The 20153-nt window shown below is 36.0% G+C and overlaps 1 protein-coding gene across 5 annotated transcripts in view; it reads left to right on the top strand.

The window, feature by feature from the left end:
• Positions 1-20153, top strand: part of LOC120540810 (lysine-specific demethylase 2B) — a 93045-nt gene that overhangs the window by 14597 nt on the left and 58295 nt on the right. For 4 of the 5 annotated variants that reach the window (XM_039771878.1, XM_039771876.1, XM_039771877.1 and 1 more), the window contains exons 5-6: positions 9299-9477; positions 11529-11635. In XM_039771878.1, the coding sequence (XP_039627812.1) occupies positions 9299-9477; positions 11529-11635 (286 nt within the window). Of the gene's footprint in view, positions 1-9298; positions 9478-11528; positions 11636-17988; positions 18113-20153 lie in introns of those variants that run through there. The other variant, XM_039771880.1, reaches the window with a different exon arrangement.

Below are 20153 nucleotides of genomic sequence, written 5' to 3'. Positions count from 1 at the left end.
ACCGGTCTATCCATTACTGTGTTGTTTAGAAGTACAAGGCCCACATACCAATAGATTCTTTAGTAATGTTACAAAATTATGCTGTTTACTACTGTCATTTTATGTATGCCCTTTCTCTTAGATTAATTTCTTCTTAAAACATAAACGACAATGTCTGGTCATTCATAACCTAGTTAGAAGTATAAATAGCTATGCCTTACATTAATTGAACCGAGTTGCTGTTGGCTTTGGGGTCCATTCTATCAAAAGGTCTTTTTGACTTAATTAATGTAGTCTAGGTACAGCATACTGTGCATGCAATTTCCTCTCATCAACTTCAATTTCCTTCTCATCTTAGAATGATCATTAGCACAGGGCCATGAACCATAATGAATAAACAAATCCAAAAAATTCTGTTGACTCCTGCCAGCTTTTTACATTTTTTCATGATAGTTTTTGTATTGCGCAGAACTCTAATGTTCTTTTTTCAGTTCTTATAGCACAAAGAAAGTGGTGATTAAAAGAGCTAATCAGGATTCCCACACTGAGGCAAATGTTCAGAAAGCTTAAAAGTCAGTGTGTGCAACAGAACAGAGTAAGAATGATGATATTCTCCATAATGGCCTAGTGCATCACTACAGTATTGTGCAGTAGGCACAATTTCCCTGAAAACATGTTATTCTAACTTGCAGCCTATTGCAAGACCAGAATAACACACCTTAATATGAGGCAAAGAACAAAACATTACAGAAAAATGTTATTTGTGGCTTGAACTTAAATTCTGATTGATATTATCGAAACAAGCAGCTGTTAAGGCAGAAGAATGCAGCACATCATTGAAAAAGTGTATGCTACAAGAGAATCACTTTAGAGTTTCTTGTCTATTACTATTGGGCACCCTAAGACTGGGACTTTGTTCTTGTTGGCTGCTACTTGTCTGCCAATAAATGTTTTTTCACTCTTGGGCTGCTTGCCTCAGTCTTTTCAGACTTCCATATTTTTGAAATAAAAGTCGTCATCCACAGCTGTTAGACAGTCAACAGGCTAGATAAGAACAAGTAGAGAAACTCTAAAGCTGCCAAACCGAGTATCAGTTTTACGTGAATCACTTTTTGTGCGTATTAAAAATACTTATTATTTTGTGATCTTGAAATGATTAATAAGTTAGAGAAGTCAAAGTTTTTAGTTTGTATATTCTTTTTAAATGGTTTAATGAGTTAGTCAAACTGAGACATTTTGAACATGCAATTGCTGTATCTCTGTAGCAATGTGGTGAGAGAAAGGGAACATCTACCTTTAAGATTAATTAGCGACTCAAAATGTGTGAATGAGTGTGAGAATGTGTAATGTGCTATAGATTAATAACCTTGCCATAGTAATTGCATTGAACCAGATAAGTTTCCTACACCCTTCAACCTTGATTTAGCGTGGGTTGATGGAAAGGGAATCATGAAATAGAAAACAGAATTGGTTCTCTCAAAGCATGCTAATGGCACAGGCCAGCCTATCTTTGTTAACATATGTGAGTGACACGTGTAAGTACTAAAAACACTGAACACCAGGAAAGATCATTCGAAATGAGTTTTGTCATTTACAGTACATAGCACTGTGTTGCACTTTGTCTAATGAATAAAGAATAAGGAATAATTATGAGTTATGGAACCAAGTTATTGTGTTTTTATTTTTTATTTATTTATTTTTTTTACTGTTAATGTTCAATGAGCCACTCTTGCACTTTTCAGACTTTTTAAACAGATAATGATCCTTTGATTAGCTGATTTTTCAAAAATATCTGGATGTGTCCATGGTGGTCCAAAAGACCGTGATAAATGAAGCTTCCCACACTTAGAATGCTTACTTATTGAGATTAAAACAAGTTTACTTAATATATCTGATTGTTGCATTAAATACCCAACATGTATTTTTGGCCAGGTCCTCTCTCACATAGAATTTCTTTTTTGTCCATGGATCATTTAAAAATGATAATTGAGCAAAGAAGTAGCACAGACACCCAATTTGGCTGTGAGGCACCAGCCCCAAATACTGTGCCAACTTGCCACTGAATTTTATCTTGAGGAAATCATGAATGCACATATCTTCCAGAAATCTTTCTCATGCATTCCTTCAGGTTTAGATTGGTCTTGCTTTCTATTTATTATTTACTAGCTGATGTTGCCAACATCACAGGAGTATTGTTCATAGATCCTGGAATGCTACCAGGCTGGACCAATGCACAGAAGCTCAATGTTTGATTGTAGCCATGTGCTGCATGGACATCTGCAGAGCTACAAAAAAGGTACACTGCAAAACTATTTATAGAACCGAAGCTCTTCAAGCTACTTGCTCATTTATTACCGTTACTGTGGCAACAAAGTGAAAGTTTTACCGACCCTCTGGATGAGCAGTCAATGAAGAGATAAGCATTTAGACCAGCAATCTGTGAAACACCTTTACTAAACGGTAGCTCTTCATGATGATGGCTGTATAATAAGAAAAATAAGTAAGATACTGTTTAAGTAAAGCATACCATTGTGTACATATTTAGTAAAAATAACAATTTAAATAAAAGTAATCAATAATGTAATTTTTTTAATTTCCAGTTGAGCTGGACTAAAACAGTTTGAATTATTACATATGAACATATTTTTCCATGTGCAAAAGAAATTCTGTAGGTTTCAAAATGACTAAATTAGTGTACAGAATGGCACCCCATCCAGGGCTGGTTTCCATGTTGCACTCAATACTGCCAGAATGTGCTCTGGCTCCTTGCAGTCCTTAACTGGATTCAATGATTTTATTTTGCTCTTTCTTATCACAACACTACTCAGTTTTAGTGACTGTTCTAATTTTGTGTCACTTGTGTAGAAAAAATAACACCATATAAATGTATGAATGTTTCAGTATTGTTTGGATTAAGAGAAATGGGACAAGACATGTTTTGCATCTTATATTGAAGTTGCTTATCATTAATTTAAATATTGTATCGGGCACTGAAATGAGAGAAATAGAGACCTACTAAGCATGAACAGTCTCTTAAGGGGCCACTGGAGTAGATTCCAAAACAACACATAAGCATATTTATATAGGTCTAGGCAAGTCGTGACTTAACATGTCTCTATTATGTACCTGCAAATAAATTGTGCTGGCGCTCCTACAAGGCCAACTCTTTACAAATCCCTCCTTTAATACTGTGGATTACCTCTTCCCTCATGTCTGTAGTTTCCCTATTTACATTCTGCTGTTGGATTGTCGAAGCTTCCCCATATATTTCCAGAATTCCACTGAAAGGCATTCAGTCTCTTTCTTAAAACAATTATTATTCCAGGTAGCTAGCTTCACCTATCTCTGTCTCAACCCTTAGTCTTTCAGCTGACACAATATAAACTTATATAAAACCATTCATCATCTGTCTGTGTGGTTGGCGAAAGAGGACATAAAGATGAGCAAAGTATTACATATTGAGAGATTATTAGTGATTTTGCAAAATAAACGTATCGTATAAAGGAAATAAAATAAAAATTATAACATTTAGCAAAAAATATCAACACTATCTGATGGGAGGGAGCCCTTTTGACAACACTTCACATACTAGATGGCTTGTAACAGAACAGAAGTAATTAAGAATGATACTTTTAATAACAAAATATTCACAGCATTAACATTAAGGAATGCGAAGTACTAAACAGTTCTCAAAAGAAATAATATCCTGCAACTCCCATGTGCCTGGCTTTATGGCTCTTACGCCCCAGCTACATTTTGAAGTATCTTGCCCATCTTACAGGAACAGTAAAAACACACTGTTTCTTGCCTCACATCTTTGGTGTTATACTCACTCCATTTAAACCTTTGTCTTAAACACTACTATTGTCTCTTTACACAAAGTGTCTTAAACTCTCAGACATTGTCACTTTTTTCCATGACCTGGTGCCAACTTCTTCTACTTCAGGGATGCAAGGCTAAAGCTCTCATTATTTAGTCTCAGATATATCTTCACCCTTGAGCCTTATGTTGACCTCAAAGACCAGCTCTCTGAAACAACTCCTCAGCTACTCTTTCCCCACAGGAAATAATGCTGTCCCTCTTATTTAAGTCATTTACTATGTACTAGGCAGCTGTTGTCTAGTGGAGTGAGTTGTGGCCACTTATCAGTCCTCTTCATAGCTTTCTCTTGAATGAGCAACATTTCTACTTATTTTCTACTCTTTGTAGTGGACCCCTGCTGCTACTAGTCAGCTAGATGGTTTTACAACTTTTATCCTTCTCTTCCTGGCATCATCTTCTCTTTAGACAGAGGTTCAGGTATCCCTGTCCTGTCTTCGGTTACCTGCTCCATTCCATCCTAGGACAGGTGTGTCCTTTCTCTCAGTTGTGCTACAGACCCTGCCTATTAGCAAACACCCAACACATTCTTGATTTTTATTGCCTGGTAGCAGTCGCTGCATTCTGGCAATGGCAATGGCCTATCAAGCAGCTTTTGTAGAATCTGATTGACTTAAGGCAGCCATGTGTCAATCTAGTTTTGCCTCTGACACTAGTGAGTATTTGCCAACTGCAGCCCTCCCTAGTAAATGTCTGTTAATCAAAATTATTAATAAAATACTGCAGATGATACTCTGCCCATTAATGCAGTTTATTAATTTATCTTTCCTGATTTAACCACTTGCCAAATAGAAAACATGCTAATATTCTCTTGTTGTAGTATTTAAGTGCACAGGATGTGGCCTGTGTAACATGCGGTTGTTTATCGTTTGGAGCTTGAGCATTAGCTCAGTGCTATTATTTTAGCTACATACATAAAGTATTCTGAATGGAAATCTTTGCAGACTTTAAATCTAAACTTTAGCCATTGTGAGTAATCATTTTACTGTAAATTATTATGACTTAGGAAGCCACACATTCCAACAGTAGACTGTTTATCATACAATTTCCAATATTTTTTTGGAATAAGAAATTAGAATAACAAGAATAATACAGAACAATTTGGTTCAAACATTCTTGTTAAGTGTGCTTTCAGTTATTCAACTAGCTTGCTTTAAAGTAAGTACATATATAGTATGAATAAAATAAAAAACGATTTAAACACAAAACATTGTTAAAACAGATCAAGAAACATGATTTATTATATTCAGATATACACATATATATGGTATTTAAGTCCAAATTCCAGCTTTCCCAAGACAATCATGATTTGTAAAGAATTATTCTGTAAGCAAATTATGAGAGTTTTATTTGATTAGAAGAGCTCTGAGAATATATATATGACAACACATCCTAACCAAGTGCCGTACAAATTATATGTTCATTATTAAATTAAATACAGTAACCAGGATATCATTCATGAAAGCAGTTGTTGATTGCACATAATTATAAAGTGCAACAATAATATTGTGAACAGTAAAATTACATAGTATTTTTTTTCTTTATTTGAAAGCATTATGAAGCAATATATAATAAGGTGGTGTTAAAAGCCTGTTAAGGTAGTTTTAACCTAGCAAGTCCTTCATTTGTTAAAAATATGTGTTTAAAACACAATTTCCTCTCCACACTCTCATGGACAAGAATCCCTGCAGATTTTATTTTTTTCTCCAGCCATCTGGAGTTTTTTTTTTCCTGTCCTCCCTGGCCATCAGACCTTACTCTTATTCTATGTTAATTAATGTTGACTTATTTTATTTTCTTACTGTGTCTTCTATTTTTCTATTCTTCATTATGTAAAGCACTTTGAGCTACATTTTTTTATGAAAATGTGCTATATAAATAAATGTTGTTGTTTTGGCCTGGCTTTGTGTTTTGCTTTCTCTTCTGTAAATGTAGTGTACCTATCCATGGAGGTGGTACTCTGTGCTTTCACTGAAGTCTGGAAAGTTAACCCTGGATATCACAAGATATTAAATTAATTTAACCTGTAAACAAGATGAAGCCAGTTCCCGGCTTGCTGTCATTTTTATAGAAATGTCATTTGCATGCCTGCTTTAGTCCTTTTCCTATTCTCCCGGCCATAGCAATGTTCAGTGTCTGTAACAGCTGCTTTGGGTGTTTGCATATTTGCTCGAGTGACACTGCTTGTTTTGCCTGCATGGCTTTGGCTCAGTTCCCCACTCTAAAACCTACAAGGCTGTTTGCTTATGCACTTGTTGGTGTCCACTACATGTAAGAGTATGTGCTCTGCAAAGGGCAGTCCAATGTCAGGGCATTTACAGATGAAAAATGGATGAGTTCCTGTTAAATCCTCCCTCTTCTCCAGTTACCTCAAGGAGAGAAGTGCAAACTATTTGTTGTTGTATTTTTTTTTTGTACACACCAGCTTAGTCCCCCTTTCTCCCTTTAAGGATGATGGATTTAGAGGTTTTGAAAAATATCCTGAATTAGGATGTATTCCTGGCTAAGAAAGAAGGTATTTCTCAAGGGAATTTTATAATTGAATGCATTAGGTTTGCTGGCAATTCTGTATTGGCCCAGTGTGAGTGTCTGTGCATCCATGAGAGGATCAATGTGATAGACTGGTCTCTCATTCAGAGTTGATTTCTACGATGTGCCCAGTGCTGCTAACATAGGCTTTAGTCTATTTGCAATTACTCTAGGTACACATATGACAATTTTACATTATGTTTTTTGCATCTTACTTACAACACACACAGAGCCTAGATAAGCATTGTGGTCTATGGATATACTACTTGTTAGAACACTGCAGCTATTTTGGCATGGCAAATTTGCATTTCCAATTAAATAGTAATGCTAACTTACTTTATTTATCAGTTTAGACAAGCAGTCACAAGGTGGATGCTGTGCATCCTTGTCTTGTCTCTACTGGTTTAATTAGACAGATTTGTTAATTCAGGTTTGTTGAGAACTGAAATCTGCATCTTCTTTGGCTGTTTGTCATTAGCTCTCTTAAAGGTAGTCCTTTTTACCTCCTTTTGACAGGGTGTGACACATTGTTTCAAATGCCAATGTATAATCTGAGTGAAAACAAAGATATTTCTCTTGCAACGGGTTATATTTATAATTAAATTATAATTAAAATGTGCAATGTGGTCTGTGCAAAGGCAACACACACATGTTTAACATGAACTTTTGGCCTGTAGACAGATCACTGTAATCAGAAGCTTTCTGTGTGTCATTTCAAGTTAAAGGCAGCATGGATGCTGTTTGCAGTTCAAAATCGCTGCCCGTAATTTGAGCACAGCCTTCATGAGGCTTTTAGATTAGTTTAGAAATGTGATACTCAGTGAACCATCTAATTGTCTCAACTCAGTTTTAAGCAAAATTCAGTTCTGGTTGTCTCCAAGGCATACATATTATATGTTTGGCTTATTGAGATTAGTTTGATATTTAATTGTTGACAATGGTTACAGGCCTAATGTTAAATGCCCCTAAACAAATAAAGACTAAAGTAGCATTTCTCAGGCTTCCTTCTACTAATCCCTTTTGGCATGGACACTAGCAGAGCAATTCAAATTGATTGGGGTAAGATCTGCAGACCACATTCCAGATTACTTTCCACTTTTTAAATTAAGCACATGTTTGTCCTGTTGACTTTGGTAATATGTGTTCCTGCTCAGAAACACTGTAAATAGAATAAAGTTGATTAGGGAAAAAGCAATTTATAAATATTTTCAAATTGTGACCCAGCTCACTTTTAAAATGTATTCCTATAATTCTCAAATTATGAATTGCCAGATTAGAAGGTGAGCTTGTATGCTTTGTGTGCTAAAGTGAGAAAAAAGACATCTTTCAGGATATGCAAAGTGAGACCTGGTAATTGTTTCACTGGACCTGTACAAGGTATGGTATATGGATACTTGGTATGTTTTTCTTTGCTATGTGTTGTTAATATATGTATGTATGTGTGTTTGTATGAGTAGCACAGTGGTGCCATATTTTGCTCTACTGCTTGACAGCTGCAGGAGACTGGGTTTGAATGTAAGTTCTAGCCAGTGCCTTTCTTGAGCTTTCAAGTTCCCTGTTGCCTGTTTTTATCCAGGTACTCTGGTCTTCCACACATATTCCAGAGACATGTAGATTAGTTTAACTGGGGACTCTCCAATGGCCCAGTATAACAGTATGTCAGGACTGGATGTGTGTTTCGCAATGGACTGGCTTCAAGTCCAACAGTATGTTTATGTTTTGAATCTATTCCCTTTGGGATGAGCACTAAAATCCTGAGGAGGCAGACTGAAATTGGGCATTGAAAATAGATGCTTGTTTATATCATTTTTGTAAATAGTTTAATTCTGTATTTTTATCATACAATTTGTGTTTCCCTCACTTAACTAAACACTTAAAAGGCAATTTTCAATTTATATTTTTAGTCCTTTCAGACTTGCTCTGATATTTCTCAGTTCAAAATGGTATTTCACTGCCCCCTACTGGATTTAATGTAAAGAAAACTTGCTGCATTACCATTGTGCTTCATTTTCGTAACTCTGTTGTTGCTGGTAGTTGTTGCAGCTTGAAATATATACTTTAACAAATTATAAACTCTTATTGTCCATGCAGTGGACTGGTACCTGATGCCAGGGTTTCTTTCCACCTTGTTTCAAATACATCCCAGATTTTTTTTAATTCCATCTACATCCCTGAATTGGACTAAGAGGGTTTTAGAGTGCAATGCTATTTTATGTTTCAGAGCTCTTTTGCCTTTCTATGCAGCGATTTAATAATTTCAGCATGAACTAATAAATACCAGACCTTCTAAATAACACGGTATCTGACCTTTGAAATTGCCCTGTGTTTATAAAATGGTCCTCTTGTTTCTCCGATGCACACATGAATTTAGTGCTGTTTATGTAGTAGTATTAAAATGACGCTTAGTCTCAATCACATGTTATTTGTATAGTAATATACATATTTACATATACATATTTGTTTACAGGAAGTGTAACTCAGGGTCTCGGACTGAGTGAATGATTGTTTACGGTTTTTTCATGATTGGAGGAACCACATTGTCCCATTGTATATTGTCTAGAGTGCATACAAAACAATACAAAAGCTTGTGTTTGTTTTACTATCTTACTTTGCTGATTTAAGAGGTCACTGCATTTTATTTATCAGTATTTATTTATACTGCAGGTTTATCATATTTGGTTTAAAAGCAATGTCTCCTTTTCAAGAGTCAGTTGAAATTGTTGTTTAAATATCTATGAATGAAGCATATATTTAAAGTATCAATGTAAATACTTAACCTGAAATACAAGTGTCTCTTCAACCTTGGAATAATACTGCTGGTTCTTAAACACGAGGAATTGTACTGCAAAATGTAGACTTTGGGCCTTCATTTGTGCCACGTATTTAAACGGCTTGTTTGTCTTGGTTGCAGGCAGCCGACGAGCTGTGGATGTGATGGAAGTCAGCACACAAAAAGGCATGGAGATGAGCATGGCTCAGTTTGTTCGATACTACACAACTCCTGAGGCCGAACGAGACAAGCTTTTCAATGTCATTAGTCTGGAGTTTAGCCACACTAAGCTTGAAAACCTGATCAAGCGCCCCATAGTGGTGAGTGACGCTGGACCTTCCTTCACAGAGCCGGGGCAGACAGATCCAAGTGCGTGTAAATAGAACATTCCTTATGTACTTGTGTTCATTTTAAAATGTGCTTCCGCTTGACGCAGAAGATCAAATGAGTGAGGAAATAGCTGTTCAGGGCAGGATGAGATTATTAGATAAATGGTGTACAAAGAAAGAAAACAAGACAGATCTCTGCATTGTACCATTTGCAGTAAAGCATATCACAGCCATTTTCTAACTGTTAGCCTTGAAATTTTTATGCTTTTATACACAGTAATTTTGTTTCCATTGTTTCTTGTCTTTATAAGAGTTTGTTTATTGCACCACTTGCTGCTTAAATTTTTGTTAGGTACTGCTGAAGTGTTCATTTAAACGAACAATGCAACCTGAATTTTTGGAGTCAGAATGTGCTGTGCATCCTTTGAGATTTTTGACCCATACAGATACTTATTCAGTCTCCATGCAGAATAGCATATTGTCATAAATTCAGTATTGGAATTGGCCTAGAAATATGCCCTAGGTGAGGTACAAGGAAAGAATGTTCAGCAGTATGTGCTTACAAATCTGATGCACAGGTGTAATGCAAACATCATGCAAGTCAGAGACAATACGTTTGAAAGTGGGCATGTGCTGTGCTTTAGTGCATAACTCTGGGGTTTCACCAGAAGAGTCACTCCAGTCTAGAACTATGGCCATAAGTGTGGAAACATTATGACATTCCTTAACATTCACAAACCTGTCTAATATAATTTATGGTTATGGGGAGACATAGTTTAAGATAAACTGCATTTCTCAATTTAATATACAGGTACAGTATTCTGGTTAAGTTTTGCATTTACAGTTTACTTGTGCAGCATTTGACTAACTACAGATCCATTATATGCATTTTTGGCAGTTCATTGCAATTTCCATTTACAGTACACAATTTCTGCATGTGCAGAATGGTAGTATATGTTTAATGTAGTTGCCACATGGCTGTAGGATCTTTGATTTGAATTCTACCTAAGTTACTGTATATACAGGCTTTGCATGTTCTTCTTATGGTAGTGTGTTTTTTTTTTCCAGGTACTCAAGTATTCCTTCATAATCACCAAAATTTGTAGACTATATTGATTGGAGATTTGAAATTGTCCCCATATGTGGGTGTTAAGTGTTGATGCATTCATTAGTGGACTCTACCATTGACTAGTGTCCATTCAGAGTTAGTTTCTGCCTTGCACCTGATACTTCTGGATATGTTGCAATCCCCCACGACACTGAATTAAAATTTAGTCTGTTTAAAAATAGTATATTTTTTGTTGTACATCAACCTATAAAGGGTTGTACAACTATTTCAAGCCAGGAAAATTAACATGCTTTATTTTGTTAAACAAAAGGTTTGAGCTTTGATGATGAGACAGTCATGTTTATTTAATTTTTTTCCACTTATTTATATTTCATACCTGTGTTATACTTATTTTTAAAAGAGCAAAACACTGAAATTGTGTGTCTTTATAATAAAATTAAATCTACTTTACACTTGTCTGGATCCTTAACCCTTTAGATGTTTTATAAAAATGCCTCTGTTTTCTTAATGCTCCATATGCAATAAAAACCTTTACTCTTTGTTTATGCGGAGAACTATTTAATTGATTCTTGCTCTCTAACATGTTTATCTTTTACACACTTCTTCTCACCTCATATATGCATGCTTTTCCTTTCTTATACCTCTCCACTAATTTGTTATCAAATTTCTTTACCTCCTGCTTCCTTTCTTTTCCACTACTGTCATTCCTGCCTCTTATTTTTTTCTGTAAAAAAATCAAATGAACCTCAGCTTCATGTGTTGTCCAGACATTTTACATTATCTTACTGCATTCGCCTTAAATCCTGTTCAAGGTTTCAGGATAATATAGAAACTCGGGTCTGATACTGAAGTTTCTTTATCTGAATCTGTTTTCTTTACACCCTCATCAGTGACGGCTCATAATCTTATTTGTGTGCTGGTATAAGTAATGAGTTCTGTCTGTTCCTGCTAACATGTGTTGCCTTGATTTCAGATTGACTTGGTGGACTGGGTGGACAACATTTGGCCACGGCATTTGAAAGATAAGCAAATTGATGCCACTAATATACTCTCTGAAATGAAATATCCCAAAGTGCAGAAGTAAGTGTTCATAATAATTTTGATATGACAAAAGACATTCTAATCTCAGTTTTTAAAAATAGTAGTGTATTTTCATTTTATGTGGGAACATACCGTAATCCGCTTAAACAATAAGCTAACTTTTAGGGTGGTGAAGATAACACTTTAGATTCTTTGTAAAGGATATAAAACCAAAAGATTATTGGAGGTTTACAAAATAAAAATCTTACAGTAGAGCAGTAGCTGCCATTAAGTCTAAGGATGATTTGTATTTGATTTGACAGATTCAAAGTAAATTTAATTCACTGATACTTAGGTGTTTTCAGGTGCTGATTTTTGCTTTTATTCCTTTCCAGTTGCTGTCTAACATGAATACCTTTTGACAGTAAAGAGGTTATATAGTTTATATACATATGCTTTGCTGTTGTCTAATTTCTTGTTTATAATTGTGTTTTTGTTTATCTTTTCTTTCTTCACGCGTTTGCATGGATTCCCTTTTGTTACTCTGGGTTCATTTTTTATCCCAAAGATGTGCATATCACATTAAATAGTATCTCTAGATTGGCTTATTTTTACTGAGCTTGGCTGTATGTGCAGTGCTGGTCCCCCCTTACCTACTGATGAACCCAAAATAGGCTCCAGCTCTTTCCAACTCGACTAGAAGGTAAAACAGTTTCAGAAAATGGATGGATGACTCATAACAGGAAATTCAGAAATCAAATTAAATCAGTTATGGGTCATGGAACGTTAGAACCATTACTGTATCAGGTACAATGCTGGAACCAAATCTGCATTCGGTCCACTCGCAGACACAGCCACACTCAAACTCATACAGGGTCAATTTGCAATCACAATTAACTTAACAATTATGTCCTTGTGGATATGAGAGACAAAACAGAGTATCCATGCTTAATTAACTTTAATAACGCTGTACTTTTCCAAGTGAAGTATCTTGCAGGTAAGACTAAATTAGTTCCCTATTCATTGACTGTCTTTGCATAGTTCAAATATTGAATACTTAAAGTCACAAGAAAACTAAAACCCCCCAGTACACACAAGAATTATAAAAAATGAGAAACTTTTGACTTAAAAAAGAAAAAAATAATAGGAGACCGGTCACAGAAAGACACTATAAAGGCATTGTACTGTTGGTATAAAGTAATCCCAGATAGTGTTTCCTGACATACATCTCTTGAATAATGTGCTGGCTAAAATCCCTGAGTGTTGCTGTCCCATAAAGAGAATGTGCAGTATTGTTTGTAATGACCATCAGTTTTGTTTTCATTCTATCCTCCAGCTGGTTGATAGTGCATCCCATAACTGACTGATGCAATAAGCAAGATATTAATAGGTGGTCATTTCTTCAAATCACTTTAACTTGTGAGAATGAATAATTAAATTGAATATAATTCCAAAGCTCTTATTTCTGTGTATCCCTGTATACCGTATGTAATTTCATTAATCTAGAATTTGAAATGGTCATATTAAAAAGGCTGACATTAACTAATTTACAGCTTTAGTACTGGATCACATATATTTGTACTTTGGCATAATGGAAAGAATCAAAAGACAAAGAAGAGCACTTTTTTGGTTAATCAATGAAAAGACATCTTGTTCAAACTTCTCCTTTTGTGTTTTACTGTGCATGCTAGTCATTAATAACAATTTTAAGTTAGCTACTAATTTAGTGGTGCATCAGTTGTTCAAAATATAAAACCAATGTAGGAAGCACAGCATTTTAAGGCAAAGATGCTTTTCTGAGCATCATTAGTGCATGATAATTGTACATCTCCACCTTCTTTGACCTATACAGTATTCAATTCATGGAGGTCATTAGGTTTCTGTACCTTAAGACCTGTATACTGCATTTCCAGTACTTGTCTGTGCATAATACTGTATACTGTGTTATATAGAAATCAGGGAAGTATTAGTAGTATTTCCAAACTCCCATCAAATAATTTCAGGATGCATGGATAAGGAATGCGTTTTATCTGTTCAGTTGGCTCAAAGTATGGTGTAATTTAGCTCACAAATGCAAGTCACACACTTCTGTTTTAAAGAAAAAAATGCCAAGTCTACCTGAGACCAGATCTGAAACACAAAAGATGGCATCAAGCACCAGCCACACTAAGTCATATGTTCTGGGAATGCATCGCCATCCAGACATTTTGTAGTGAAAAATATTTGCTTATCTTTTAGGCAGTTTTTAATTTACAACTACTCGTAGTGCTTTAAAGGCGATATTTTTCAAGAATATCAGATGGGGAAAAGGTTATGCAACAAAAATGTTGTGATATTGCATACTAAATACTGGAACAATCCCACCTTATTCTCCATCACTGAATTAGAAGGATTTGTCTTGTATTATCTAAAAATAGAACAAACTTTTCCTCATCAGTGCAAAACTGCTTCAGAATATGGCAAACATTCTTTAATTTTGTTCTAAAATAAGTCTCGCCACTGCTTAACCTTTCATTTGTGTATTGTTGTTTTGTCATAATGTTTCAGTATACATTAGGAATTACCTCATAATGGGTTCTTTGTTTGCATAACTCTGTGAACTGGGTAAGGGTTGGGTGTGGGAGTAGTATGACTTAATGCAACTTAGCTTTAAATATCAGTGTCTGAAATATTCTACACACTGAATCCTTGATTAAGTCTGTGTTTTACATAATGTGATGTTATCTATATGCTCAGTAAACTTACTAATAAAAAGACATTTTGAGCTTTATTTTAACTTTGAAAATCTTACCATGTATGGTTTTGCATTAATAATGTTGTTGTTCAGAGCTGACAGGCTGCATAATAAAGGTCAGAACTGAGACGACATAGTAGATTAGAGGTCATGGATGAGGAAATCAGAGCTCTTTGTCCAGCTTTGGGGGAAGGGGGCTTTTTTCCTTAACTCTTTTCTGCCCAGTTGGAGTTGACCATTCGATGTTGCCGATGTTTGCTTTAGTTATTAATTTTTTTTATCGTCAAAGTTTATATGATCTATGATGAAATCTATGGGATACCAATTTCGATTTATCTACAAAGACAGGGGAAGGAGTTATTGACTTGTTAATTTTGGGCAATTCAGAATTAGTACCCTGCTAATTACATTTTTTTTTCCTCATGATTACTGCTAAGACTGCAGAATTAGCAAAATCAGGAAATAAATGCCTTTCTTATTCCTCAGTTTTACTGATTTTCACAATCAATAGTGAAATATGGTTGAGATAAATAATTTAAGATGTTTGCATTTGTAATCATTTAATATGTTAAATGTTATATATATTACATTGACGTAAGTTGCTTTTTGAACTTTGTTAATATTGTTTTCATAAATACACTGCTCACTTAAATTGATAAAAAAGTTTATACATTTCTGTATCTTTTTTTGTAGTGAGGAATGCTTTTAAGATGTACATCATGTAAAACAAAAATTAAGACTATACATGTGCATGATACACTTACTATCAAAACATAAACCAAGCAGTGACAGCCCAAAAGGTTACGGGGAATTAGTAGAGTTTACTGTTGTTCAGGACATCTGTAATTAATAAAACAGTGTCATTCAGATGAAGAATGTCCATACCAACACTGACAGTGCTGCATACTTTGCATCTTTGCTATTCACCAGCAGACACTGGCTATGTTCTTTGACGTAAGCTTATAATTTATGATGGGTGAACTAGCGCCACTTTTTAGTTAACAATTCAGTTTTTCCACCTCTAGCATTTTGTGACTTCTGCCATTGATTATTTAAAATGTTTTATCTGTGAATTTATCTTTGAATGTGGTTTCAGGAGAATGCCTATTAGTGTCTTTCAAAGGTAGCAATGCAAAGGATCGTTAAATGTCAAACTGATAACTCAATTTTAACAAAATGAACAAGGAAAAGATGATTATCGAATACATCAAGGTATGAAGAAAAGTAAAGCAAAAACTTCATACCCATTAGACCTCCCAAAACGGGACTGTAGTTTGTTATCCCTTGTGGAGTCTCATTATTTTTTCACCTCCTAAAACAACAATCGGGCACATTCTCTTTTATGTTACAATTTTCTCTCTTTATCTTTTCCCAAATCCTGGCCTTTTTACATCCCATGAGCAAGCTTTACTTTACCAATTAATTATATCTGAATCAAGCCCCAAATCACAGCATTCAGGAAAGACTCTACAGAACTACAAAACCACCATATCAGAGTGCCCTCTTGTGGCTCCAAGTGTTTCTGCATGCTTGAGGCATTAGTGGTCTTTAAAGAGCCAGGTCTCCCAGGTACTCTCTATGCTGCCTCATTCCTAAAATTGCCCATGCAGTCCCTCATGGCCCTGCTTTGTGCTGCCATCTACTGGCCTGAAAATGTTTTACTCCCTGCCTGGGTAACTTGATTCACATATTTCTTTTTTGCTATGGACTTTCTTCATTCCTTCCCGTTCAGTCCTTGGTAGCAACTCTACATTCCTTTTTCACCCTTCAGAGAGGTGACTGTAAAGCCAATCTTGGAATAATTCCAGGTTATACTTGAATGACTTCTGTGGTGAGTGAAACTTTGAAGTTGTAACGGGAACACCAGCTTAGGACTCCGTACACCCTGTGAGTTGTTGAAAACAGGCAAATCCCAGGCTTATCCTTCCATGTAAGGAATGTCATGGCCCAAGCTTCAGTGCCCTGGGCTGTGTGCCTTCTAGAGGTTAGGAAGTGTTTTCGTTAGGGACATCTCCTCTTTTGTAATGGAAGATCAGGTATCTCTAGCATCCAGGAAGTATTGTCTTTGATGTCTTCCGTGTGTCCTTGAATTGCATTAAATTTGTGTGCCAGGCACTCCACTATGTGAATTTGTGTGTGTCCTTAGCATTGAAGTGACATGTTGACTGTTGCTGTATGTGTAATATGTGATGTTAGTCCTAGCCATTTATTATGTAGTGGGTCAATGTGCCCTAGTAAAACCTGCACATGGCTTCCGTTGCCCTGTTCACCTGTTAGTCAAGCCCAGTCTGGAATACACTATTAATGACAGAAAGCTGAAAACTGCAATAAAGCTTCATAAAGGGAATGAGCAAAGGGAAAACAAATAAGTAAATTAATAAAAAAAATAAATAACAATTACTGCTTGTGGGTGACCCCACCTATCCACAGTGGCAAATAGTGATGTTCTCCTCTCTCTCTTCTGTGCATTGCTTAGCACGTTCTGCAATACACTGGCACTCCATCCATAATTAGTTCCTAATTATGCACCCAATGGGTAGGTCCCAGCTGCATGTATGGCAGAAAGCAGGTTAAGAGAATGTATGCTTCTCTAACTAGCCTGTTATTTCATTGTATAAGGTTCTGTTCAGTAAAACAGAATTTTGTACAAGTAATATTTTGTTTCAGAGTATCATCTGGTAATTACTTCATTTCTTGCTTCTTAGAGAGGTAGTTAATTTTAGTATTTATCAATATATCTATTTTTAAGCTAACTATATTAGATTTGTGAAAAATCTGTGTTACCTCTTGCAGAGTATGTGTATACAAACAGAATATTGTTGCTTATTATCTAGTTCCACTGATTTGTTGTAGAGTAATAATGCAACTTGGTAAAAACTATTTACCCTTTCAAAGATGTAATTTATTATGAGATTTGTATCCATGTTCAAATCTTATACTAGATTATTAATAGGATATGCTTGTGTTGTTTCGGCTATCTGCAATGCAGACTGATATATTTATACAGCGTTAATCTCATCACTAGTTACACTGATTAACATGGTGGCACAGTAATTAGCGTGGCTACTTCACAGATAATAGTGTCCTGAATTTGCATACTACATCTGGTCATTATCTTGGGGAGTTGGCCCTGTCTTCCTGTGTCTGTATGGGTTTCCCTCTAGGTACACTGGTTTTCTTCCAAAATCCCTAAAGATGTAAATGTTTGGTTAACTGGAAACTCACAATTTACCCTTTGTGGGTGAGTGGGCCCTGTGAAGGACTGGTGCCCCATCCAGGGTTCTTCGGTGCTTTATGCTGAATCCCGATCAAGAAAAGGAAGCATACTAGCAACAAATCCCTATGTAAAATTTGGTCCAGATATTTTTGTCCAGTTGCAGAAATGTTGCAGCTAAAGAAAATGTAGTTTAGGATTATGTTCTTCTTCATCTTTCCTTTCTTCTCTCATTCCCTATCTCTGCCTCTCCCTCTTCTCACTGCAACAGTGTACATCATATCATTCAGTTTGCCTCCTCCTCTGATCGGGCTGTGGTTGCTAGGCAACTAGCTCTTTGGTACTGGAAGTCAGTGATTCGCTGGCTTTGGCCGCCTCTCAGTATGATCCTCCTTAGCCTATCAGCTGAGGGTTATCACAAGCGCAGCCTGCATATTGTACAGCTTTGATTCCCAGAGTAAATGAAGCTCCATGGAAGAGAGCGAGAGTAAAAAATAAATTAAAAAAAAAAAGCCAGCCTTCCTCGAACTGATGCATAGGAATGATGTATTACTCCAGAGAAACAAGGAAAGGAGGAAAAGGGAATCTGGTAGGTCTATAGACAAAAGAGGCTGTGAAAGAAGGAGTGAGTGACTGACAAGGAGGAGAGGGAAGAAAATGTCTAATTCATGTTGTTTTAGAAGGCTTTGTAGTTTTTCTGTGATTCAGCCATTTGCCACTGTGGGTGCCTAGACATGAAGCAGGAAAGAAGGCTGCTATGGTTTGTCTTCCCATTTATGTTTCTACCTTTGTGGTAAGAGGTGTTTTGGAATGCGTTTGCATGCACATACTGCATGCTGGAGAGTCACCTGCATAGAAGCAGGTGTGCTGGACCGACACTGCAAGGAAAAGCCACATCAGTAAGCCGGCATTTGATCAGAAACAAATAATGCACAATTTGTTTGAAGGCCAGTTTTTTTCTTTGTGCATTGCTTTTGACAAGCTTTTTCTAAATGGCTAGGTTTTAAAGAGGACATTTTCCTGGTATTGTTTCTTGTTGGAGCCTACAGGCCCAATGGATGAAAACTAGTTGTTGTGTTCATTATGCAGTACAAGGTCATTCAGTGCTGCAGATGTATATTTTCTGATCCCTTCTGCACATCACTTGTGTGGAGAACCCGCACATCCAATGTATCTTTTATCAATAGCAGCAGCTTCTTCCTGTCTCCATTTCTGCCTCTGTTTTCATTTGTTTACTGCCTTTTGACCACTAGGAGCAAGGACAATTAGACCAGCAACAGGGTGATGGTGGACATTTTACACTGCCCTTCAGCATGACTGTGTAATAATAAAACTTTCAGATTTTAAAAACCAGATTGTAAAACTAGGCAGCATTTAATGTTTTGAAAGGACCATTTCCAAGTGTGAATAGTATCACAGAAGCAATAAATGCATGTTAATCTTTCAATTTCAGGTAATTTTCAAGCTGACAAATTTTATGTTAATTTAATACTCTTACCATCATATATGATCATCTGAAGGTACAGTTTAGTATAATTACAGATGCTTTCAAGTTATTTCATCTGACATTTGCAATGTACTGTAATAGTACATACCGGTGTGAATACACATTTAATATATGTCAGTGAGAAAACAAAACTGTAGTGCTTTGGTTAAAATTTATTTTCCCTTTTCTGCCATTCAGATCTGCAGTCAAAATGAGATATGCTGCAGTAGTAGAGGATCTTGTAAGGACCTGGATACCTAAGCTATTGCTCTCTTGGGAAAGGGAGGGGCAGCCAACTGAAATATAAATTATTTGTATTATTTGCACTAAAAACACATGGTGGATTGTGAAATATACAGTGCAAATACATATGATGCTTTCAGGCAAGATTGGATGTCTAAGCTTATACAAGGGCTTAGCTTTAGTTTGAGGTTTTTTCTGTGGTATGTAAACAGGCAAACTTGACTTTTTTAACACTTTTGTCCTCCTGCAATGTTGACTGCTTTGAGTACCTCATAATATGTTACTTGCTGTCCATTCAGAATTTCCAACAAATGCCATGGATTCTGTCTTTTGGTGCTGCAGACAATTTTCTTCCAGCAGATTCTGGAAGCAAATTTCCTGCCCCAGAGGCAAAATTCTGCTTCAGCTGCATATCTTTGCTGTCTTTTTGGGTGCATGCTACTAGAGAACATTGTCTTGGGTCAATTATTCTTGTATTTATTTTTTGCTTTAAACACATAACTTGTGCATTGTTTTAGTGGGCGGGGACCTTTAGATTCTTTCAGTAGGACTTGGCTATTCTTTTGGACACTATTTATAGGCTTTTAGCAAAAAGTTTAGCCTCCTCTTTACTTTTAGGATCAGTGTGTAAAAGAAATAATGTTATAGGGGAGAAAAAAACATTCAGCCTCAGGGGAAAATCCTGATAGGTAACCTGAGCTTAAATTGGTGACAGTATAACCTATTGTCAATTATTTAATGGCACACGGTTGAAATCCAGTCTATTAAGGTTAATTTTAAGTGTTTATTAGTCTATTATGTTGCATACTGTTAAGATAAAAAGAAATGGTAAAATCAGTGCTGTTTTATTTGTGATGTAGTTGACGATTCAGTCAGATACAAAACCTTTTTCTGCATGAGT

The sequence above is a fragment of the Polypterus senegalus genome, chromosome 12 (genome assembly GCF_016835505.1).
Source record: "Polypterus senegalus isolate Bchr_013 chromosome 12, ASM1683550v1, whole genome shotgun sequence".
In the NCBI taxonomy this organism is placed as follows: Eukaryota; Metazoa; Chordata; class Cladistia; order Polypteriformes; family Polypteridae; genus Polypterus; species Polypterus senegalus.
Note: the sequence above shows the minus strand (reverse complement) of the source record. Positions and strands in the feature narration are given on the sequence as shown.